The sequence below is a fragment of the Kwoniella mangroviensis genome (assembly GCF_000507465.2).
Source record: "Kwoniella mangroviensis CBS 8507 chromosome 1 map unlocalized Ctg01, whole genome shotgun sequence".
Lineage (NCBI taxonomy): Eukaryota > Fungi > Basidiomycota > Tremellomycetes > Tremellales > Cryptococcaceae > Kwoniella > Kwoniella mangrovensis.
Window position 1 is genome coordinate 2936772 of NW_027062533.1, and position 24580 is coordinate 2961351.

General features: G+C 45.6%; 10 protein-coding genes across 10 annotated transcripts; 7 read left to right on the forward strand and 3 right to left on the reverse strand.

Annotated features, from left to right (window-relative positions):
* Positions 1-440: 440 nt before the first annotated feature.
* Positions 441-3267, forward strand: I203_101093 (uncharacterized protein; the record flags this gene model as incomplete). The annotated part of the gene is made up of 5 exons (XM_019146049.1): positions 441-875; positions 948-1608; positions 1673-2157; positions 2227-2396; positions 2487-3267. The coding sequence occupies 5 exons, from the start codon at positions 441-443 to the stop codon at positions 3265-3267; spliced, it is 2532 nt and encodes an 843-aa protein (XP_019004608.1).
* Positions 3268-4201: 934 nt separating this feature from the next.
* Positions 4202-5206, forward strand: I203_101094 (uncharacterized protein; the record flags this gene model as incomplete). Its single annotated transcript, XM_065516808.1, has 5 exons — positions 4202-4390; positions 4465-4638; positions 4735-4795; positions 4861-5124; positions 5181-5206. 5 exons carry the CDS (start codon positions 4202-4204, stop codon positions 5204-5206), a joined length of 714 nt encoding a protein of 237 aa, XP_065373626.1.
* A 69-nt stretch (positions 5207-5275) lies between these two features.
* On the forward strand, positions 5276-5815 carry I203_101095 (uncharacterized protein; the record flags this gene model as incomplete). Its single annotated transcript, XM_019146050.1, has 2 exons — positions 5276-5379; positions 5446-5815. The coding sequence occupies 2 exons, from the start codon at positions 5276-5278 to the stop codon at positions 5813-5815; spliced, it is 474 nt and encodes a 157-aa protein (XP_019004609.1).
* Positions 5816-6236: 421 nt separating this feature from the next.
* Positions 6237-9137, reverse strand: I203_101096 (uncharacterized protein; the record flags this gene model as incomplete). The annotated part of the gene is made up of 10 exons (XM_019146051.1): positions 6237-6362; positions 6430-6643; positions 6698-6917; positions 6981-7130; positions 7204-7393; positions 7455-7511; positions 7575-7786; positions 7895-8262; positions 8379-8489; positions 8560-9137. 10 exons carry the CDS (start codon positions 9135-9137, stop codon positions 6237-6239), a joined length of 2226 nt encoding a protein of 741 aa, XP_019004610.1.
* Positions 9138-10012: 875 nt separating this feature from the next.
* On the forward strand, positions 10013-11446 carry I203_101097 (uncharacterized protein; the record flags this gene model as incomplete). The annotated part of the gene is made up of 6 exons (XM_019146052.1): positions 10013-10178; positions 10275-10394; positions 10465-10677; positions 10764-10876; positions 10953-11173; positions 11251-11446. 6 exons carry the CDS (start codon positions 10013-10015, stop codon positions 11444-11446), a joined length of 1029 nt encoding a protein of 342 aa, XP_019004611.1.
* A 735-nt stretch (positions 11447-12181) lies between these two features.
* Positions 12182-15259, reverse strand: I203_101098 (uncharacterized protein; the record flags this gene model as incomplete). Its single annotated transcript, XM_065516809.1, has 8 exons — positions 12182-12828; positions 12904-13015; positions 13094-13842; positions 13895-14107; positions 14187-14232; positions 14309-14496; positions 14610-15027; positions 15185-15259. The coding sequence occupies 8 exons, from the start codon at positions 15257-15259 to the stop codon at positions 12182-12184; spliced, it is 2448 nt and encodes an 815-aa protein (XP_065373627.1).
* A 453-nt stretch (positions 15260-15712) lies between these two features.
* I203_101099 (uncharacterized protein) lies at positions 15713-18803 on the forward strand (the record flags this gene model as incomplete). Its single annotated transcript, XM_019146054.1, has 11 exons — positions 15713-15754; positions 15813-16382; positions 16463-16567; positions 16633-16999; positions 17056-17209; positions 17276-17519; positions 17605-17990; positions 18049-18128; positions 18188-18335; positions 18386-18478; positions 18539-18803. The coding sequence occupies 11 exons, from the start codon at positions 15713-15715 to the stop codon at positions 18801-18803; spliced, it is 2454 nt and encodes an 817-aa protein (XP_019004613.1).
* A 518-nt stretch (positions 18804-19321) lies between these two features.
* I203_101100 (1-pyrroline-5-carboxylate dehydrogenase) lies at positions 19322-21264 on the forward strand (the record flags this gene model as incomplete). Its single annotated transcript, XM_019146055.1, has 5 exons — positions 19322-19375; positions 19435-19542; positions 19615-19893; positions 19991-20076; positions 20151-21264. The coding sequence occupies 5 exons, from the start codon at positions 19322-19324 to the stop codon at positions 21262-21264; spliced, it is 1641 nt and encodes a 546-aa protein (XP_019004614.1).
* Positions 21265-21561: 297 nt separating this feature from the next.
* I203_101101 (uncharacterized protein) lies at positions 21562-23445 on the reverse strand (the record flags this gene model as incomplete). Its single annotated transcript, XM_019146056.1, has 6 exons — positions 21562-21907; positions 21990-22780; positions 22856-22916; positions 22984-23072; positions 23139-23282; positions 23347-23445. 6 exons carry the CDS (start codon positions 23443-23445, stop codon positions 21562-21564), a joined length of 1530 nt encoding a protein of 509 aa, XP_019004615.1.
* Positions 23446-23696: 251 nt separating this feature from the next.
* Positions 23697-24518, forward strand: I203_101102 (uncharacterized protein; the record flags this gene model as incomplete). The annotated part of the gene is made up of 3 exons (XM_019146057.1): positions 23697-23869; positions 23942-24128; positions 24264-24518. 3 exons carry the CDS (start codon positions 23697-23699, stop codon positions 24516-24518), a joined length of 615 nt encoding a protein of 204 aa, XP_019004616.1.
* Between the last annotated feature and the right edge of the window lie 62 nt (positions 24519-24580).

Consider the following 24580-nt stretch of genomic DNA (forward strand, 5'->3'; position numbering starts at 1 on the left):
AGTATATGTGGACTTAGGTCTATGGGCAATGAACACTTGAATAGATGGTGCATATCACACCACTGCACACACAATACGTATACGTTTCACCGACAATGCGATATTTCGTCTTGTACCCGGACTACCTCCACTTTCGACCACGTGTTCCTCTGCCTCACCCTGAAAAGCGGCGATCTTGGCTGCGACAGGAGCAGGGGATGAGATCATAGAAACCAAATCAAAGTGGGACCACTTTTCCCATTGAACAAGTTAAATGTCTGTCATCTCAACCAGGCCTGACTGTAGAGTACATAAGCGACACATACATAGAGATTGATAGAAGTAGAAATTAGAGATCGAAATCATATCTTGTGGAGCATTGCCCTATACGTACGCTTGTCCACATATCAGATCATATATCCAGACATAACAACATAACAGCACATACACTTATCTGGAGAATGGTCCCACCACCTACTCGATCACCAGTGACGGGCAACCCCGTTCCACCCTACTACATCCACTCCGATACGTTGAACTTCCGAGATGTACACGGTCGGTCACTTATACTTCGAGGAGTGAACTTGTCAGGATCAGCCAAGAACCCCAATGGACAGCCATCGCATATTCGACAGAATTTCTGGGAATCGGCAGAAGCGGGTGAAGGAGATTTCATGAATAACCCATTGAATCTTGAGGATGGTTCAGCCGATATACACTTAGCTAGGTTAAGGGCATGGGGTTATAACATGTTGAGATACGTCTTCACATGGGAGAGCTTGGAGCACAGGGGTCCGAAACAGTATGACTACGAGTATATGGACTATATAATAAAGGTGTTGAGGAAATGTAAAGAATGGGGGTTTAGGGTATTTATGGATCCTCATCAGGATGTGGTGAGTGGACATTTCTTTTCGCCTATGGGCTCTTTTATGACTAACAAGCTGATATGTCCCCGATCACCATAGTGGTCAAGATTCACTGGTGGATCCGGCGCACCATTATGGACCCTCTACGCCTGTGGCATAGATCCTTACGGCCTCACGCCTACCGCATCAGCATACATACACTGTGAATGGCCCAATGCCGAGAACCCCAAACCAGAGGAATTCCCAGCAATGATATGGGGGACGAATTATACTCGACTGGCTGGACAGACCATTTGGACATTGTTCTTTGCTGGTAAAACGTTCGCTCCGAAATGTGTAATTGATGGAAAGAACATACAAGATTACTTGCAAGACCACTTTATCGATGCTGTTGGTACATTGGCGAAGAAGATAAGTGAAGAAGCGAGTGATATCTTGGATGAATGTGTCATTGGATGGGATAGTGTGAATGAACCTGGAGAAGGATTGATAGGGCACCACGATCTGTCGAAGATCCCGGATGAACAGCAACTCAAGAAAGGACCGACACCCACACCGATAGAAGGTATGCGATTGGGTGAAGGACGGCCTCAACAAGTTCAAATATGGAATTTCGGTGCGATGGGTCCATATAGAGGGGGACATGAGCTTATCGATCCGAAAGGAAGAAAGCTGTGGTTGAGTAAGGAAGATGAAGAGAAGAGAGGTGGTGGGAAATGGGGTTGGACAAGAGGTGACAGTTGGGAAATGGGCAAGTGCAGTGAGTGTCATCCTCTTAGCGATTTAGTGCCCTGGATCTCTTCCTGATGTGTACGAGCTTTCAGTCTGGGCACAACACGGTGTATGGGATCCCACTACTGGTGACCTCCTAAAACCTGATTACTTCGTCACGTCACCCGAAGATTCATCCCATGAAGTCGAATTCGTTGCCGATTTCTGGTCTTTGCACTGGTTATCCTACTCCTCTCGAATCAGAATACATCATCCCGAATCGATCCATTTCATCCAAGCTCCGGTTTTGAAACAACCACCCAAATTACCCAAATCGTTCCTCAAGGACAGAGCATGTTCGTCACCGCATTTCTACGATGGTTTGACGTTGATGACCAAACACTGGAATTGGTTCAATGCCGATGCGATAGGTGTGATAAGGAAGAAATACTGGTCAATCGTCCAGGCTGTTAGAGTTGGTGAACAGAATATCAGGAATATGGTTCAAGGTGAATTGGGGGTGTTGAAGCAAGACACAGTAGACATACTCGGTAGTTATCCGACATTGATAGGAGAAATTGGTATTCCATATGACATGGTAAGCTAACCTGTGACATGCTTCTGCGAGTCGGATATTAGCTGACTGTGTGTGGTGGTCTGTTCGTAGGATGGGAAGAAGGCCTATGGCTACGTCGATGGTGGAAGAGAAGAAGGTGATTACTCGAGCCAACAAAGAGCACTGGACTGTTCGATGAATGCTTGTGACGGACCTAATTGTCTGAATTATACGATATGGAACTATGTTCCTGATCATTGTCACGAGTGGAGTGACAACTGGTGAGTCTGGCTTGATCGAGTCATTTTTCCTATATCACTCCATCATGAATACCAGTATATACGGGCTAATGTGCTGTTATCGTACGGTAGGAATGGTGAAGATCTCTCGTTATGGAGCAAAGATGATATTCCTCGAGAGACTTTCCATGATGAATCGAAGTCTTCTCCCGTAATCAACTCATCCTTATCCATTCCCACTTCCTCGTCGACCACTTTAACCGCTTCTCGATTGACCACACCCAAAATTCCATTCACGCTAGAGTCGATTTCAGCCGGCGATATTCCACCTTCGTTGATTCTTGATGGATCCCGAGCCTTATCAGCTTTCTGTAGGCCCTTCCCAATCAGAACCGTCGGTGTACCCGATCGAATCGATTTCGACATTGCCACCACCGCTTTCAAATATGTCGTCAAGGTGAAATTGAATGATATAGCTTCTGATCAAATTGCTACGGAGATCTACGTACCTTACGTACATTACGCATCGAGCTTGGGATTGGAAACATCGGATGTCGGTTTAGATGGAGATAATTCCAGATTGTCGTCTAGAAATTCATCAAGGATCGACTTGATCAATGGAGACGATAAAGATAAAAAGAATGGTACTTCAACTGTCAGATCGGTCAATCCGTCCATCAGGACCAAAGACGATATCAATCTCGAATTAGATATTGATGTAAAGGTCACTCATGGTAGATATGAGATAAATGGCCAGACGCTGACTTGGTATTATGATGTACCGTCCACCTCAGTAGAAGAGAAGTACGAAATTCAGATCAAGAGGAATGGAGGTGCATTAAGGAAAGATGTAGGATTTGTCCAACAGGGTAGTTGGTTTGATGTATGTCCAAGTGGTTGTGTAATTGCTTAACCAGACCCCTCTTCTCCGATATCCGCATCGCATAACCTTGTACAGATTGTATGACCTCTGTTATTCACTTGATCTCATTTTATGTGTGTATGAATGGAATGAATGTTGATATATCCCCTCTTTGCATGTATAGGTCTTACGTGAGATACAAAGGATATCAGGTAGTTTTGTGATGTAAAATGGAAGTTCAACCAGGGTAGCATCAGCGTCAGCAAGGCATGTTCAGAACATGATGGGGCATGCAGAAGGTTTTGCCAAAGTTTGCCCCTTTGTGCTGTTCTCTAACAGGAGAGATGCACCGTATTTGGGCAATCCGGGAACAGCATAGAGTACAGATCTTGGCGCGGGCACCAATGGCAACGCATCGTCTATGCTGTTCTCATACAACCGGAGTGGCGATTTAAGAAATCTGGATTTTGGGCCTTGCAGAAGGTTAGGTCTCGTTTTCATACATTATTAGCTAGCTAATCAAGCTCAGTAACTGGACTACATCCGGTTCGAGGTCTTTTTTCCATCTGTAGATAATTGCGTGCGATGGAAACAGCCTTACGCCAGCGGGAGAGCATTCCGGCGGTTATGCCGTCGTGCTGTTCTAACGAAACTTGTTGCCACTTTCATTTCAACGCCGTCTCTACGCAACTTATAGCATGTTCATCTCACATGCAGTAGTCTCAAGAAGCTGACCTCCGAGAGTATCAAGATCATCATATAGATTCCATAGAGTCCTCATGTGTATATGCACTCAAAGGATGCCATTTCGTGTGGGCAAGCCTTTTTCCCCTGATCCTCTCAAACGAGCATAGGCGTGTCAGACAAGAGTCAGGTTGCACAGACGGGCACAGATCGACACATCAAGTTGTTATTTGATTCTTGAGTTCTAAGTTTTCATTGATACCGATATGCAGTCGTGGATTTCCTTAAGCTATCGGCCGCCATGGCTTTCTATCCTTGTGCTGTCGCCAACTGCATATTCGACGCTCTCGCATATGAAAATAGCTGTTACGCTTGTCGACAACGATTCTGCTTTCAACACTACCGGCATCCTCTACACGAATGTTCACTAGGAAAGGGCAAGGGCATGATTGGTCTATGTCATACTCTTGAGGAAGAATATGAACCCGAGGTGCTTATACCACACTCTATACCTAGCCAGGTGCATTGAGTACGGCGTGAGAGCTGATCGATGTGTATCTCCAGGTAACTCAACTTCTTAGCTGTCTTGATATTGACTCGATAAGAACTGAAGTCGAGCTACTTCGAACTGGTCAGCAACTAGCCACTGTCCATTTTCCAGTCGATTGGGAGGACTCGGCATGTAGCTACATGCAAGGACAGTCCAACTTTCACATCAAGATCGATTTTCAAGATGGTGTCAGCTGGTTTATGCGGATCAGACGACGATTATCCCGAAATTATACCGACGAACCACTGAAGTTGAACATCGCAAGTGAAGTTGCGACCATCTAGGCACTGCATCTGGCGGGAGTAGCTGTACCCAATGCTTATGCAAGGCCTTTGAATAGTAAATGTGAGTCTTCACCTGATTTGCTAATGCAATCCGATTGAACAAAGAACGACTGACGCGGATCACAGTTCATCCTAGACTTATATACTGCTATCAATCGATGATACCTGGGGAAGCCTGGGCTTCCTTTTCCCATCGGAATGAAAGATTTCAACCACTATCAGACCCTTCCATCAATCACGTCAAAAGCCTCGCCAAATGGTTCATGAACATGGAAAAAGCCAAGTTCGATAAAGTAGGAAGTATAACCTGCCAGAAGGACGCTACAGGGTTTGAAGTTGATCCAGTTATCGATCGATACCCATATCATTCCGTACAGCCTTACTTCCTGGGTCCTTTCCATACCTCAGCAGACCGGTGGATCGCTACCATCGAAGCTCGTATACAGATGATCCTGGAAAGGAGATATTGTAGTCATGAGTCCGAATTATGGATGTACCTTGCTTTGTTGAAGCTAAAGAGCTGGTCAGGGGGTGCGACGAGATGCAACAAACCGGTCCGTTTTTCATCAAGCACGACGATGATGAATATGATCATATTAGAGCGAATGAGGAAGGCAAGGTGACTGGAGTGATCGATTGGGAATGGTGAGTCACCCAAGCCCTTTCCAACCTTTGAGAATGATTCAGCTGAATTGATTGCAATGCTCACAGGTCATACACTACTACGAAATTTGAAGCGTTTATTGCACCGGCAGGATACCTACCGGATGAGTTCTTTCGAGGAACGAATGACTCTTTGTCCACACTCGAGGTGGCACTCATGGAAGCACACATCTCATTTGATCGACCTGATCTAACGGACTGCGTCAAGAAAGGGAGGAAATACCACCGACTGAACGATATGCTCAAGTGGATGATGTTCGTCCCAGCTCATCTCGACGGGATGTATCGAGCCTTCAACGAGACACCTGACCCAACACCTGCTAAGACCCAAACAGTACAGGAGCGCGTTCTTGAGCTCGTTGAGAAATATAGGGATAATGCAGGACTGAAGTACTTGTTGGCAAATCCACTGCCCTGATTCCCAGTGGAAGATGTGGTTGTGCCTGCGCAGATTCCAGGAGGTAGGAGGAGAAAGAAAAAGAAGACACTCCAGGTAACAACCGCAGATGGGAAGTTGTCGACATTTAGCAACGGCGAATCGCTTTCTTGTACTTCTCATCATGAGCAGCCTATCGATAGAGATTAAATAGTTCTGAGTTTCCCTATGAACATCTCGTTTGCATGATCATGGACATGACGCGAGGCGATGTCAGATTTCAACAACATGCAAAAGGCATGGCGATATGTCTTCCTGAGACCAATGCCCAGCATGGATGGGTGCTAGAGCAAGCTTGACTGCATGGAGCAATAGTGTCCATCTCGACACTATTTTATAGTGATGACGCTCTATTAAATTTCTCCCTTATCCGATTCGAGCTTGATGCGCTTGTTGTGACCGGTTAAAGGGTTGGTATGCTTCGCGGAAGCGGTAAATTCCTTTCCCTCAGAGCTCTCGCTTTCTCTTCCTTTGCCACTTGCTTAGCTAACGCTCTTTCAATCTTCCTATCTTCAGCAGCTTTTGCAGTCTGTGGAACACAGTTGTCAGTATATTCCTTCTCACAACTATTCAATCCGACTAGGATGCAGAGTTACCTTAGCGCCATGCCTAGCAGCACATAACCAACTAGACACTTCTCCCGCTGTCAAACTTGCGACATTCATTTTCTTACCATACAATTCTATTTCTCTATCCTGACCTCTATCATCTAGTAGCGAAGTTGGATCGTCTGCTCCTTTAAGCTTCAATAGCAATTTGATAGCTTTCTCCGAAGCTGGTTTACGTCTCCATGATGCGTATCTCGATAATCTACATCACAGATTATCAGCAGGAACAGCGATTGAGTTCAAGTATGGCACTCACTGTAAATATAGATCCCTGCCCAAGATCCTTTCTATATACTTATCACCAGTCTGTAAAGCCCTTTCCAACTCATCCGCATGACCTACAGTCTTCACCCTTCCGAATGGTGATCTGGATCCCCTAGGACCAGTGAGCTCGGGCGGGATAGCGTTCCGGTACGTAATAGTATACTTGGCCTGGGAAGTGGGCGAGGAAGGGTCGATTGCGAGGTATCCATTGCCTGTACGTAACATGTAAGTAATGCAAGATGAGAGGTATGTCGCGGTCAATAAGAGAGACTCACCCATCGCCTCTAAGATGTATTTACCTTCCCCGCAAGCTACCCAGGCATTGTTACTTGCTTTATCGACTATTGGCCGGCTATCACCAGCCAGTCGGAACGGATCGTCCTGGTCGATAAACGTGATCTTATAGTCACCCTGAGCATGATCACCTCAGAAGGAGGAACACAATGTAAGCCAAACTGCCGGTGTATACGAGGGTTCAAGAACTAGTCTAAAACTCACTAGGTTGCTCCTGTTGCGACAGTTGACTTTCTCCTCTTTCCCTCTCCTGCTCCTCCTTTTCCTCATGTGACAATCCCCATAAAGTAGGAGATACCAACATTCCTCCAGCTTTATTGACGCTATCCACTATATCGATGATATGACAATCTTGTTTACCGGTCTCAGGAGATAGCCTCAATCCCCTTCCTACCTGTTGTATAGATCAGCTGGTTTGTTTGTAGAACGTGTACCTAAAAGGAAGAGAGACGTACCATCTGCGCCAGTAAATTTCGGCTTTTGGTCGGTCTAGCTAATATAACACAGTCGATCTGTGAACAGGGCGAACATAAATCAGCTCCACGATTCAGGTTTAAGCGATAAAACCTACCGACCTGAGGAATATCGGCACCTTCAGTCAATACTTCACAATTGATCAACACAGGAAATTCTCCTCTCCCAAACGCTAAAACAGTCTGCTTTCTGATCTCGGGCTTAGAAAGTGAAGATATGGATCGAGCATCTATCCCGGCTTGTCTGAATGCGTCCGTCAACTCCGCTACGTGGTTGAGGTCAACACAGAATATTAAGGTTGATCGTCTGTCGGCTGTAACGTACCAATATGCATTCGATCCATTAGCTTATAAACACATGTGTGTGCTGTTAATGATGCGGTGTGTGGAAAATACCAAGTAGAAAGGGGTAAGTCACTCACAAGCTTTATGTAGATACGTTCCAACTATTAAATCCCGAATCTCCTGAGTATTCAATTTACTAGCCAAACTACTGGCCTTGTAATCCCCTTGATCGTTCTCCTCGACACTTTCTAGGTCCAGTTTAGCATGAACTGTTGTCGATCTGGCAGGTGATAGCCAACCATCCTCCAACATCTCTGAGATACCCCGGTGAAAGACGATTTTCTCAAATACTGCACTGAGCGCTAATTGATCTGGTCTCGAGAAAGTCGCTGAAAAGCCTATTATAGGTACATTCATCTTGTCTAGTGAAGAAGTGGATGATATCGGTAGGACTGATGGAGGAATTTGGACATTGTGGTTGAAATAGTGCAGTAGACGTAGGTATCTAACGCAGTATAAAAGATTCGTGAATTGCATCAGCATGAGTATTGTAAGAGCGCTATCGACCGACCGGATAGGCCAAATCGAGAGGTAGATAAGCAAGACGGTCTGTTCACCTACGAGTGTGCAGCAGCATGATGAGCTTCGTCCACTATGACCACTTTAAATTCCTTTGGGTCGAATTTGGCCAACCGATCGAGGTTGTTGAGAGTCTGATAAGTAGCTATAGTGCTGCACAAAAGACTTTCAGCTTCTCAGCTCTGCTACCAAGAACTGAAGACTATGATCTACTCTTACTCACACGTCCGCCTTACCACTAGAAACCCTTTTCGACTGTTCGACCTCTACTGTCCATTCTTTACCCAGGATCCTCTTCGCTGCTTTTTCAGATTGATTCGCTAACTCCACACTTCCCACTACGATCAATGTTTTTCCTCTGCCACTTGGTTCTTTAGTTGTATCTGATGAGTGAGGTGCATTCGGGATATTGGAGTTGATCAATGGTATGAGATACATGAACATTGTCGTCTTTCCACTTCCTGTTGGTGAGCTGACGCCGATTCGTGTCAATCCGCTTGATAAAGCTTCGAGACATGCTTGAATCGCATGTGCTTGGTAAGGTCGAAGGGTGACTCCACTAACTTCAGTAGCTAATGATATATCGCTCGTGGCGTTGCTGGTATTTGAGGCCGCTAGTCCATCCTGCCGTGTGGAAGTCGTGCTTGTGAATGACCTCGGGTGAAATATGATCGAAGGGACGGATGGATGACCGGTATACTGCGGGAGGATCAGCGGGATTGCAGGATGTCCTTTCGACGTGCTTCTGATTCTATATATGGTACTAAGAGCATGTTTGCGCATATGAAGAGGAAATTCCATGGTAGCATGGTGATAAAGTAACGAATGAGGAAGAGTAAAATAAGAAGAAATCAAGAAAAGAGTTCGTTTCACTTTCCTGATGGTAAAGTGGACGCGTCTGGTGGAGGTCAAAGCTCACATCAGTTTCAGTAAAGAGAACAGCATAGAGTGTGAATCCCACTTCCACCTGCTCGAACGTTAGCTGGCTCTATGGTGTTCTCGCAAGCCCATTTCATGGTGCAATTTTCCATCGAGAACACTGTTGTGTGCTTGATCATTTCGGTCTACCGATGACGTTCAGACTTCTATGGTTTTCTCTGTGTTCAGCAGGATTGATGCGCTTGTTTGGATGGCTGCCTGAAGCATGACCATCAATCATCATCTAGCGCGGAGCAAATGCATCACATATCATGTCGACACAAATTTACCTGAATTACCTATTTTTACATGGCTAGTAAGTAGCTCAATGATCGTGCTGGCATTAGCCAGTGTGCAGAAACAGGTCCTCACGATCGACTTTCATCTCTCCATGCCTTTCCTTGTGAGTGAGTCGCCGTCAGGACAGCGTGGACTGCGTTCAAACCTCGTCTCTCATGTATAGCCGTCATTAAACGTGAATCGAGCATTATGATCGGGTGTAATCGGATCATGGGTGGTGTGTGAAGTGATGCGTGGGATGTGGAGTCCCGGTGAATTGTTAACCGGAGAAGATGATCACTCACACGGGGCAACCGATCCGATACATCGTCAACCCCACATCTACATCCACATCCATCCCATCATCTATTTAAACGACTATTGTTATCATCGTTAGTTCGCCTCTCACCTGCGACCCTTTTCAACAACCAAAACCGAGATCAGATCGATCATCGACCAGGAACTGAAAGAACCATAACATGCCTCAACCACCACTTGATCTCAACAAATACCTCTCCACGCCTCTCCCTCACTTGAGAGAACAATATCCTCCTGGAACAGGTGGTACCGGTCCTAGAGCAGAGTTCAGTGGGGATCTGAAAGGTGTGCAGGAAATTGAGAATTTCGATGATGAAGTGACCAAGTGTGAGTACGGATTTCATCCTCTTTGCATCTGACGCACTGGACATGACCTACTTTGTTAGCTATTCACTTACATCCGTGCCCTTGTTCCGAACCCAGACTTCAAAACTCTCCCTTCAGAGCCTATCACCCCTCATCCGCACTACAAATACCCAAAATTCGTAGCTGCTCTCAACACCATACCTAACCCACTCAAAACTCCAAGTGACTTACAAAAAGGTATGTCTACCAGGTAGGATCATCAAAAGGACCGGTTTTTAAGCTAATAACGTGTGTTGTGTTACCATAGCGCTCTCGTCGATCCCTCTTCTAGCCACCTCATCGGTTCTCACTGCTCTCGATTCCGATCCGGAAGATTTCAAGTTTGTCTATGATGCTCAAGCGCTCGACAGAGCGGGATACGAGTCTGATGGAGGTGTTGACGGGTCTGGTGAATCTAAACCACTCAAACCGGATTATGTGACTAAACCTTGGACTTTCAAGTTCAACAAATCTCCTTTGGGTGAGTTCATTTGTGTCATTCAGCTCTCTGTGATTTGAGGGCTAAGCAAGAGAGGATCAGTAGCTAATGGCCCTTGTAATGTACAGGATCTGGTGAATTCCTCCTTACCAAAGGCGGCTCAGACGACGTCAAACTCGTTGTTAGGACTATCAACTCATCTGCGTTCACCTCAGCAGATTGGAAAGAATACATCGTGACTGTGAGTGATCGTTTTCGTCAGCTTCCGGATTGTCTTCTATCAAACAAGCTGACATAGCCATCTTTCATGGGCATAGAGTCCATACAAATATAACACCAAATCTAAAGCCTCATGGTACTGGTCCCGATCTTACAACGCCGCCAAGCGTTTAGGCTGTCAATATTACGTTTTGACAGATTGGCAAAGATGGACTTTCGGTTATTTCAATGAAGATCGAACGCACGGTTGGACTTCGCCTATTTTAGAATACGATGCGGAGAAACCTAGTGTATTGCAAGCATTGTTATTCTGGACTAGGTGCGTTTGACATTCACCTTCACACTGTAATGCGGTAGACGCATGATGCTTACGATGCACCGTTCGTGCTGTTGTAGATCCGCAATTGGAGCAGAGAATGGATACAAGCCTACTCAAAAGGACGTATCTTCCTTACCTGAATTATTCCCTGCCAATCCCGCACGAAGAATCTCTTCATCGGGAAACAAACCTCATCAAGCGAGAGATGAACGAAAACCCCGAAAGGCCAATGAGAGTGATATTGAGGAGAGTGACGCCGAAGATGCTTCTTAATCACTGAGATAGTAGTCCCCCTCATTTCAGATCGAAAGAATGACATGTATTGGTACTGTAGTTTGGGTTCTCCTTATGGTATGAGGAAGTAGATTTGATATCTATATATTGTTTACTTATTGTTGTTCCTACTCTCATGCACCGTATCTTGTCGATGTAAGTACCACGCCAAATCAATCAAACAGTTATGCACAAATACGAGTATACATTATGTTTTCATTGGTCAATTAAACTATTTGATTAAGATAGATAAAATGAGATCGATGATAGATTTGCAACAAGCAATAGATGTTATTCTGAAAATATGTTATGTGTATAGATATATATTGACGATTCGATATTTAATGTTAGATCCCCACCTGCATTAATATTCTGAGAATTTGATTATGTTATATTATTTTTGTTTCCCTTTTATACTATTCTTCTGTTCTTCTGTTGTCGTTCACCAATGACTTCCACTCAGAATTATCTGTCTAGCCGATCTCGCGAGTATAAGCAAGCATCATTCGTTCTTGGCTGTCCTCCTAAGAAATAGAACAAGATACTTTAGTTATTGACGGAAAGCGGTAGTCATGTGATATTAGGTGATGTGCAGTATTTCACAATAAGAACGATCTGTCATTCGTCAATTTCGATCCTTGATTCCAAGTTTTTCTTCTTAATCCAGATGTGCAATTCCTGTTACCTCTTGCTCCTGATTAATCTCTCCAAGCGTGAAAAGGTGTGCTCGCTTCCCTACCCAACAGCTCTTCTACTTTTCAAACTCTTCTTAACACCTTCCAAAGCTTTCCCGACCCAATCTTCGTCCTCCATTCCATTGACTAAACCAGCTACCAGCCCACCAACTAATGTATCCCCAGCACCTGTCGTACTGACAATCTCATCTTGTGCAATATCAGGCGGTAGATAATGCTTTAATACAAGATATTTACCTTGATGGATCTTGCTATCAAGATTGTATACAATACCATCACCGCTATGAGGGGTGACGCGAGTAGGTGAAGAGGCGAGTTCCAAATGGATCAGACCTTTACTAGAGACTTTCAACCAGAAACTCGAAATGAAAGGTAACAATCTGATCATTTTCGGTATTATCCCCTGTTCTTTAATCCATTGTCTGTCGGGTTTACTAAGCCAGTTATCCACTTCACCTCTCCATTCGTAACCGAGATTTAACGAGTTGATGTATTCCCAAGATCGACTTTCGATCTCTTCCGATCTTTCTGAAAGTGTACCAACAAGGTTATAGAGATGGTCGAGTTCAAGGATGTTAGGTGAGATATTGGTCAAGGGTCTTGGATGGGTAGGTGAGGCAGGTAATACAGATAAGAGGGAGGAAGTGAGTCGAGGAATTTTGGGTAAAGACGTAGGATCGCAGAACGCTACAGCAGACGATTGTCGTCAGGTCAGCTTATCATACGACATCAACAGCATATTTGATAGATAGATAAACCCACTCGGTATATTCAGCTGTGTACAGGTCTTGAGAATAGCTCGGACCACCTCTTCAGTGAGATTGCAATCGAAAACGACCATCCTAGGGGATCGTTTTCGAATAATGTCTTCGACCTATCAGTCGTGGAAGAGGCACAGAGGTCAGAATTAGTAATAGATCTGCGATCAATTCTAGCAGAACTATTGACTTACAGTGACAGGAGACAAGGTCTCCACGATACCCATATCAGCGACTCCAGCAACCAGATCGCCATTCTTTTCCAGTGTCAAGCTACAGACCGCTGTGGATTTCCCTGATCTTCCAATCAATCCATCAGTTCTCAGACCGGCAGCAGTCAGTTCAAGCATCAATAATTTGCCAAATGAGTCCGCTTCCTCGATGTCCGTATCTGGTTGAATTGCAACGGGTTGACCGTTCGTTATTATGCCTTTATTTTGAGGATGCTGGTGATGAGAAGTAGGGATGAAAGCTGGGTTAGTCCCAAAAGCCGAGATAAGCTGAACAGCATGGTCAGGTAGAAGGTTTTGAGCGGCTTCAGCGATATTTCTTCCTACTCCTCCTGGAGAGACGAAGACTGTCCCCGGAGTAGTCGTTCGAGGTTCCAATGTTCGTGGTGAAGTTGAGGTGAGATCGATTGCTGCTGATCCAAATACCAGTACTGAGGGATTGGGTAAGTCGATTTTGGTAGAAGGTGTAGGGATGACTGCTGTCTTGATAGATTGAGCAGGTAAGATGGTATCCTCGACTCCTTCCCCAAGGTTTGTTTCGGACGTTTGACCATCTTTTGTAGGATGAGTAATAGTGCTTTCATCGTGAGAGCTCGGCAGAGAATAAAGGTATTGCAATGCATCCCCTTTTTCCGATTCTAATTGGTACATCTCTGAAAGCTTTACAGCTACTTCTGCGCCGATTCGAGCGTTGTTCTCAATGAGGTTGACATCTATACGTGGGTTGTGAGCTCACTCGTCTCAAGTGTTTGGTGAGACACTCACTGAGACCTAGAGCTTTACCACCAGTCAACTCCCCTACCCTCTTCAGCAACCATGGTGTGACTTCTTTCCCTCGCTTATCGATTCCTAATTCCACGCTCTCTCGTACCGCTTGTTCAACGGATTGCTGAACGTCTGCTCCAGCTTCGGCATGTTGAGACGGAATGGGTACACCGAAAAGGGTGGAAAGTTTGGTAGGAAGTGAAAGTTGGGTATCTGGTAAAGACAAAGTATGATCAGTTTACCGTGATTAGACTGTGTATGTATCGTTGTGTGAGGCTGGTGAAAATCTCACATATCAATCTCGCTGCAGCATCGGCATCACCTACTCGCCACGGACTCTGTCAGAACAGAACCGAGAAACCTCACGTCAGCTTTCTCGCCACTTCTTACCACGGTTGCTCGACAAGATCTTACCTGACATCCGGAAGACGGTGTGTAGAAAGCAGGAAAGTCCTGTTTATCTCCATAAGATGCTACGCATACACCTTGTGTCTCGAGTACTTCCAATGTTCGAGGTATATCGAGAATGGATTTTGCACCTGCGCAAAATACCGCCATAGGAGTTCGTCCAAGTTCGAGAAGATCGGCTGAGATGTCCATGCCTATGGATGTATGAGTGTCAGTACCCACTGTGCTTCAAGGACAAAGACAAAGATAGACCAAGTACAAAACAAGAATCAACCAGGCAAGGAAGACAAGAGAAACGTCCACTCACTACTTTCGGCACCCCTGTGGACCCCCCCGATTCCACCCGTCACGAAAATCTTGATACCAAGACTCTCAGCAATGTACATCGTACCAGCTACTGTCGTTCCACCGGTCTTCTTTAGCGAAATCACTGGACCTAAATCCCTTCTGGAAACTTTGACCGCTCCTTTTGATATTTTCGATTGAGGATCCGATAATTGGATCAATTCCGACTCTGTCAAGCCGACATGTATCTTCCCATTGATGAGGGCGATTGTAGCTGGAACTACACCTTTTGATCGAATTATACTTTCCAGTGAACTAGCAGTGGACAAATTGGTAGGATGAGGCATTCCATGAGTGATGATTGCACTTTCCAAAGCTACGATGGGTTTTGAAGTCGATAGAGCATCGTGAACTTCTTCTGATATTTGAAGTCGGTCACCCTGAAACATTTTGATAGATAATGATCAACTAATTAGGTACACAAGAAGAAGACTAGGGTTCTTGATAGAAGTCGATTGATTGGTTGATCCTGAAATGAGATGGAAAGGGGAAAGACGATAGAAATGATGGATTGATGGAGGGATTAGAGTTACATACCCATAATTGTTTACCTCTTGTGAGATTATATATACTTCTCCTACTGCCTGCCTTTAGTAGCGGGTGGGACAGCATGCAGATATGCTTCCCCTCTGCCCTCCCTCTCAGTGCCCGTACCCCTCGAGTCAACAATGACATGTCTCACAGCTGACTTGTTGTGCCCTCGTTCCTCTTGGATGGATCCTAAGCGAGCTCCAAGTCCTTTGGGGTGTCTCACTCGTCGTGATGAACGATGGCGCTGAGACTGCTGATGATGATGACGGGAGGGACAGTGGAGTGAAAGAAGAAAGAGATCAACGATATCCCATGAATCGGAAAGGTCCAAGCTCGATAAAGTGTTTACCCCGCATTCCTTGTCCACGTGTCATGTGTGTTTACCCCACATCTCGCATCTGTTGCCGTATCTCCCGGACCCGATTGGATTGGGATTGTTGACAATGAATATTCGACGAATCCCACTTGAAACACCGCCTTCAATCTCTCATCCTTCGCCTATCTCACTGCAGCAAAAGACCGAACACCACGTAGATGTCGTTCAGAACGTACGAGCAAGGTCTCAAACAAGCTACCGTGAGCTGCCTGTACATCGAAAAGCCGTGGTAGCTTACCGACTGATTGGTGGTTGTAGGATCAAGCGAATAAAGCTATCCAGATAGAATCTACCTTGTCCACCCTATCACCACTAGTCTCACCTTTACATACCCTACAAAAAGCCTTCCCAGCATACATATCATCAGCGGAAGTATACTCACACTTGTTAGCCTCGTCATTGGTACCGGCGCATGAAGTTTCGAACATAAGGAAGAAATGGAGGTTGGTGTTGGAAAGAGCCGAAAAGATCAAAAATCGAATTGAGAGTCTAGGAGGACAAGTGGGAAAGGTGGAGATAGGTGATGAAGGCGAAGAATCAGCTGTACTTCGAAGAGGATCGAGGATCAATAACTTAGAGCTCCCCCTATGGACCGGAGAACCGAGTGGGAGTGAATTTAGAGAAGATAGGTTCATTGATGATAGACAACCTGAATTAGCGGAAGAGCAGCTGAAATATAATCCGATATGGAAGGAGGTACCTGTAGAGGCATGGTCGTCTGATAAAGATGGAGACAGATGGGTATTGAAGCAGGGGCCGGTATCGGATTGCTCAGTGGTGGCTGCTATGGGAGTAGGGTTGGAACATGATAGGCGTTTCGGAAACGGTGTAAGTCCTACTTCATGCCATGCTACCAATTCTTACCATACGTTGAACCATGTACCTGCACGTTACGTGTTCATCAATAGCTTAATAAAGTGCAACTCTATCCCAAGTCTGAGGATGGACGATCCAGGAGATCTGAAAATGGCAAACACGTATTGAAGTTGTTGTTAAATGGCGCATGGCGAAAGGTGAGTCAGAGTTGGCTGATCTGCTGCCAGAGTGTGCTTTGCTTGTTAACTGACAATCATCCAAGGTGGTATTCGATTCTCTCCTTCCCCATACACCCGACTCGAAACCACTGTATACGACATGCCATCCCGCAAGCGTTTCAGAGGTAGAGCCATCGACGTCGATCGGTGTCCCATGGATACCTCTCGCTCTGAAAGGATATTTCAAAGCTTTCGGTGGATATTCTTTGAAAGGTAGTAATCCCGCACCGGACATATATGCATATACAGGCTGGACACCTGAGCGTGTGAGCCTAAAGGAAGGGTTTCAGAGGGAGAAAGAATGGAAGAATATATATGAAAGATGGCAGAGAGGTGAAGTCATGGTCAGTCTTGGCACAGGAGAAAAAGTGACGGACAGCCTGGTCAAGCTACATGCTTATGGAGTAGTCGGTGAGCTATCATATCATATCTAATTTGACACTTAGCTGAAGTGTTCCTTTGCCCAGCTCTACGGGAGGAGGGCGTCGAACGGCTAATGGACGTCTTCGATCCTGGTGCCACTGCGTTCACGATGACATGGGACCAGGTTTGCTCAGAGTTTGAAGCATTACATCTGAATTGGAAACCTGATCTTATGCCAATTGTCACAACAAGACATTGGTAAGTAAGCCATACCCGTTTGTACTGTCCGCCGCTGGTACGAACTGACCTTGAAACTTGCATTAGGTCATGGCCGAAGCCAAAATCTTACTCTTCGGATCTGACCCAGCCGACTGTCATCGCCAATCCGCAATACCGTCTGAAGATCACATCGAATGCTTCTGACAGCCAGGAGATATGGATCCTACTATCTCAACATATAACGAGCAAAGATCGACCGCTGGATGATATCGCTCTTCATGCCTTTGAAGAGTATGATCACGGTGGGAAAGCGGGAAGGTTGATAAAGCCGGAAAGGGCAGATCAAACGGTGAATACCAGGTCCTACCCTCTTGGCCTGATGTGCATATTTAGAGCCAATTTGAGGGGAGCTAATGACCAGTGTTTTCCTCTAGAGTCCCTACGCCAACGATATGCACATCCTTGTCCGATATACACTACGTCGGTCCAACTCGTCTATACTGGTCATTCCAGCGCGCGATAGGGGTAACTTTCAAACAGGATTCTCACTCAATGCTTTTGCTGCGCAGGGATCTACCTTGACATTGGAGAGAATAAGTCAATCGATGCCTTTCTCCCAAGTCATCTCGGGATCTCTCAACAGTCGGAATGCAGGAGGTCATCCTGGTCATCCATCTCATATATTGAATCCTCAGTATAAGGTCATACTGAAACCACCACCGAGAGGTGGAAATATCGAAGGAAGAATAACATTGCAAGGGGAGAAGGAGAGAGCTTGGAATGTGAAGTTACTTTGGGGCAAGGGAGAACTGGTATACGAGTGAGTCTGACACCTCTTGTATCACTAGGTTTGTTGTTGAGTGAAAGGCGTCTTGTAGTGTTAGCGAAGATATGGTGGTTGCCGATACTGGATCCTACTCGTTCGGGATGGCGTACTGTGATATCTCGTCTGTCAGTCGTGAGTGATTATCGGTCGACAGTATCTTTAACCACTATTTGCTGAAGCTATGAGTGCAGCGGGTATCTATACCCTTGTAGTCTCGTCTTTTGAGCCCAATCATGCGGGTCTATATACCTTGTCTGTCGAAACCACAGCTCCAGTGGACATAACTCCTATCCCAGCTGAAGGGGCAGGCATGTATAGTAGGACTATCAATGGCGCTTGGTGAGCTTGCGTATACGGCTTCGTTGAGTATCAGCTGACTCCTTCCATAGGACGGAAGCGTCTGCTGGAGGTAGACCTAGTTTAGGTGGGTATGATCGGAATCCAAGGATAGAAGTGATTATGCCCTCAACTGGGATCGTCTTGTAAGCGACATCTCGCACTATCCAGTATCCTTTTTGTTGCTTACTGGACTCCAACTTTAGATCTCGCCTATACCTCCCTACACCTTCTTCCACCCCAATCAATCTAACCATCTTCCGCCGAGGTCCTGGTGGGGGACTGGGCGAACAGATTAGTACGACAGGTCCATACGCGGATACACTTAGTGGAGTGACCACAGGTAAAGTCAAATTGGACCAGGGCATATATGTGTTCGTTCCTTCATCTTATGAGCCGGTCAAAACCAAATGGGTATTGAAGATTTGGTCGGATGTAGCCATAAGTGTTGAGCCATTTGTATCATCATAGAAACACATGCATAAGCTTAAGTCATTCACGTGTGGAGTGTAACTTGTATTCGGGTATCAACAATGGTATCGTTTTTACCGAACCCGCGGCTTATGATCTATTGGGCTTCGACCAATCTCTCACAATCCTCAATGTGAGCTGTCACTCCGCTGTCTGCTTCGCTACAAGAATAAAGGATAGACCCCGATTGCGGAGCAGAGCGCGCTTACGCTTAAATATATCTGCATTTGCATTGCACCGTACGGTGAATTGGCAAATCCGGAAATCCGTGCTTGCGTACAAATGTAAAGATACAGGACAGGGTAAATCACGTGGTGATACGATTGGATCAATCGGCAGTGCCGTATCTGTGCAAAGAGATTCAACAGAGAACACTGTGACCATGATAGAACCCCGTCCATATAAGTACGACAGGTAGCGTATCAAAACTTCCTTTCTCTTCTCTTCTTTCCCCTCAATTTTTATTCCACTCTATCAGAGCCGACGACCAACAAAAAAGCTTAGTGTATCCAGCCAAAATGACTTCTCAGCTCGCTTCTTTCAAAATCCCCGTCATTGACAATGAGCCAATGGTGAGTTTCTTTGTTGCCAGAAACTGGGCGATATAGCTGATGAACCTTCCATGGATTAGAAAACTTACGCTGCTGGCAGTGAGGAGAGAAAGGGACTACAAGCTGCCGTCGAGAAGATGCTCAAGAGTGCTCCTTACGAAGTACCATGTGTCATCAACGGTAAAGAGGTAAGCTCATTCCTGCCTTATCGTCCCAGTCCTGGCGAGCAGAGGTACTGACGAGATACACGGTGTTGACAGGTCAAAACTGGTGATATTCAATCGCAACCTATGCCTCATGACCATGCCAACCCCTTGTGTACCTACCACGCTGCTTCCAGCGAAGTCGTCAACCAAGCTATCGAAGGTGCCTTGGCCGCTCGACAATCATGGGAAGAGATCCCCTGGGCCGACAAAGCTGCCATCTTCCTCAAAGCTGCCGACTTGATCGCCGGTAAATACAGATACGAATTGATGGCTGCTACCATGCTTGGTCAGGGCAAAAACGCTTGGCAAGCTGAGATTGACGCTGCTGCTGAGGTGAGTTGAAGAATCTCCATGCTCTAAGCGATTTGGACTGGCGAATATCACAGCAGGGATGAAAGGACACAAGCTGATGCATCTGTTCAACGCTTAGCTATGTGACTTCTTGAGATTCTCAGTGAAGTACGTTGAAGAACTCTACCAACAACAACCTCCTAGAAACTCTCAAGGTGTTTGGAAGTGAGTTTATATAACCACATAATGTTTCCTTACAATCCTGATGACTAATTGATCCGTCCTTTTCCACTATTTAGCCGAGTTGAGTTCCGACCCCTCGAAGGCTTCGTCCTTGCTGTCACCCCTTTCAACTTCACCGCCATCGGTGGTAACCTTGTCGGTGCTCCCGCTATCGTCGGTAACGTGCTCGTCTGGAAACCATCCCCAATGGCTACCTACTCCAACTACATCGTCCACAAGATCTTCCTCGAAGCCGGTATGCCCCCATCCGTCATCCAATTCGTTCCCGGAAACCCACCTGAAGTCGTCAAACAATGTATCGACCACAAAGCATTCGCCGGTTTACATTTCACTGGATCTACCCAGATCTTCCGTAAATTGTGGAAGGACATCTCCAACAACCTTGACATCTACCGAGGATACCCACGAATTGTTGGTGAAACTGGTGGAAAGAACTTCCACTTGTACCACTCATCCGCCGAGATCAAATCAGGTGTTCACCAAGCTATTCGAGCAGCTTTCGAATACTCTGGTCAGAAATGTTCAGCCTTATCTAGATGTTACGTCCCATCTTCATTATGGAACAATGGATTCAAAGATCAATTAGTTGACGAGACCAACAAGATCACCGTTGGACCATGTACCGAATGGAATCACTTCACTGGACCTGTCATTGGTCGACCCGCTTTCGACAAGATCACTTCCATCATCGAACAAGCTAAGAAAGCTGGTGGTGAGGTCATTGCCGGTGGTGAATGGGATGACTCCAAAGGTTATTTCATTAAACCTACCGTCATCGTCACCAAGGATCCTAAATCTGTTTCCATGACTCAAGAGATCTTCGGTCCAGTGTTGACTGTATACGTATATGAAGATTCAGAATACGACAACCTGCCTAAATTGATCGAAGATACTACCGAATACGCTTTGACCGGATCGATCTTCGCTCAAGAACGTGCTGCGTTAGTGTCTGCTGCTCACAAATTACGAAACGCCGCTGGAAACTTCTACATCAACGATAAATGTACTGGTGCCGTTGTTGGTCAACAGCCTTTCGGTGGTGCTAGAGCTTCGGGAACAAACGATAAATCAGGTTCGATCGCTATTTTCTCGAGATTCGTTTCGATGAGATCCATAAAGGAGAACTTTATCGCTCCTCAAGATCACTACTACCCTTCCAACTTCCTTTAAACGGCTCCAGAGGATTTAGGTAAATAGAATGTTTGGGATTCTCTTTCAGGTTCAATTCGACTCTTTTTGACTTGTTAACAACATGTTGTCTAATTTAATAATCTCCTTGATTAGGGTCACAACAAGACATATAAAACATCCATAGATAGATACATGCATATTTGATAGCATTATAACTTATTGAAACCCCTCCGAGATTGCCTATCATCTACATAAGACGTGTCAAACATTGTGTGCAAGGGATAAATTCCGATAATATACATCGCATCGCGCATAGTTCAAACTCATGCTAGAATCCTAATCAAAAACAATCTTGTTCGCTTTCGGAGCATCTGCCGGTACAGCTCCCATCTTCTGCTTACGCAACCTCGCAGCTTCCCATGAAGGATGTAGATTCTTCTTCTCTTCTTTGGGTGGTTGTTGTTGCAGTGGTGCCATCGTCGATTTGGGTGTAGAGGGAGATCCACTTGGTATAGACGGTTGTCCACTCCTTGCACCCCATCCACTATCTCTACCTTTCATGTGTTCTGGTCTACCACGCTTATCAGCCTCTCGTTTGGCCTTGGCAGCTTGATAGGCCTCATCATCCGCTTTGGCTTTCACAACGTGTTTAGCACCTTTACCATATTTCTTTTCCCATATGCTGATTGATACATAGATTGAAAATTAGCCTTTCTCCCTGATACATGAATGCATTTGTGCAGATACTTTGAAATATGACTCACGCTTGTCTAGCTCTTTGACCTCTTCGATTCTTCCTCTCCTTAGTATTCTTCCCTATCACTCCATTAGGATCCAGATCGTCATCTGGATCACTATCACCTTCATCACCCCTTGTGAATCCAGCCGCTAAGGAAGGTAAGAACATTGACGATGTTATATCGCCTTTGGGTATCTTCTCAGCTTTCAGAGGCTTTTCTTTGGATTGTGGAGGAGCAGGTGTAGGTTTCGATTTCTTGCTTGGTGGGATCGGTATAGCGTCTTCATCCGATATATCCTCTTCTCCCTCTTCATCAGATCCATCAAATTCACCACCGATTGAACCGGATTCCCAGCCAGCTTCATCAGCTGCATACTCCTGTTGAGCCAGACCCTCATCCTCCAACGCTTCATCTTCATTCTCGGATGCAGATCCAACTACCATCATCTCCCTTCCTCCCTCGATCATATCTTCAGAGGAGTCTTCGTTTTCGTTGTCATCTTGTATCTTCAGTCCACCTTTCTGTACTGAGATCGCCTTGCTTTGTTTCTTGGCATGATGCACCAACTTGGCACCTTCTTCACCTACTATCCAGCTGACAACTCCCTTGACAGCTTCAGCAACATTCTTGGCGCTACATAGACGGTTTTCCACTTTGGCTACTAATCCTGCAGTACTGGAAGTCGATGTGCTGGTGGTTTCTTGAATAGTAAGGAGATCGAGAATGGATCTTGGGAGGGAACTGGCCTTGAAAGAGGGATTTTTACGGAGTTTGACAAGGAGATGGGATTGAGCGAGAGGATGAAGTTGAGTATCCTATTTGTGACGAAATCGATATATCAGCTGGATGAGCACAGCCACTAAGTATCAGCTGTTCATAATTGAGCTTACATGCAAGAGCTTGAGTTGACCTTCTAGATCAGATACTTCAGCTTTGGTATCGGGTTTGGTCCTACATCATCAGTAGATGGATTTTAGCACGAATCAAAAAATTTGCACAATCAGATCAAAGGATTTACCTGAGAAACTTGATTTTCTTGATCAGTCGTCTAGTCTCGAACGTTTTGGCTTGCTTGAAGGTAGGATGAAGGAATTTGAGTGCTTGAGGCTATATAACGAGCATCAGCAACTGCAATGGCGTGACCCCATCAGTTGCAATAAAGGTCAAGCTCACTATCCGTTTAATTGCTTGTTCAACATCGACCCCTCTAATCTCAGGTCCAGTACCGATAGAAGTATCTTGAGCAACGTGAGTAGATGACTCAGCAGTGATAGAATCTTCAGCTACGTCCTCGACCTTCTCTGCCTCTTGTTGAGCCTATGCAGCGTACATTAGATTGGTAGAATTATGGCAGATGTCTAGGAAGCGAGTTTTGACTCACTAGAATAGCTAAACGTTTTCGCTCCTCCCTCTCTTTGCCTGTCCTCTTCCGTTTCTTACCAGCTGCTAAGGCTTCATTTGCTGACGACGGTGCGGACATACTATTAGAGCGGACTTTTGTAGGATATTTGGCGATGTAAGGGGGGCAGAAGACAGAAACAGGGATGGTTTTTGAGCATACGAGCAATCGACTTTCAACTTTTTATCTCTGGTAGAGTGTATTCAGATCACGTGACTTGACGTTTAGGAGATCTTCGTGGGTCCGAGCGCAACTGCCATCCCGCAGACAGACAACTGAAAACATCTCACCTGCTTTCGACCACAATAAAGCATAGTATATCTACACGCAACATGTCAGTAGCCACCCTACGCCCTCGAAGTAGTCCCACTGCTCAGCGACGCATACAAGTCGCATTTGCTTCCACATCCGCATTTCCAGTTGCGTCCTCAAGTACCAACTCAACCCCCCGTAGAAGGCGATTAAGAGATGATATTCCCACGTCGGGTGTAGACCTGGTCGCACCGTGAGTCATGATCATGCTCAGATACTCGTGTGCTCCATGATAATGCTGATCACCAATGCTTTTCACCTGCAGTCCCGATCCTCAATCGAATATCCGACCAATCATTTACGCTTCCAAACCCTCCATCAATCCATCCACAAACTCACCTTACTCCGCATCGGAGTTCCCAACCGGGTCCAGGGATGCTAGATTGGAGAATATGGAGCTGGAATGGAGGCTGAAGAGGGAAAGAGTAGATTTGAGGAATCATCGGTTCTGGGTAGGTTCATTTGGCCCTTCATCTTGCAACTTATTATAACATCACGTTCCTTCTTTTTCTCATTCTTTACGACGTCCTCCATCCACCTGACATCTACCTCTTTGCTCGCTGATGATGTTTGAATGATATCAATAGGCAACCACCAACCTCTCGTTCGAAGCTCTCAAAGCCCATCGTCTATCCCTCTTACCTCCTGCATCAGATCCACCAACAGCAGATGATGAAAGAAGGAAAGAAGACATGTTGACGCAGTTTTACGCTGACTGGCAGATAGCTAATCAGGAGAGGCAGATACGCTGGGTGAAAGAATGGTGGAGGGAGGTATGGGACGGTATCAAAATACAGGGAAAGATATACTTTTTGAGGGCTTTGAGGAGGAAGCGGAATTGAACGTACATGTAGTTTGAATTCAAAACTCAATCGGCTAGGTCATGATCTGCTCAATGTCACTC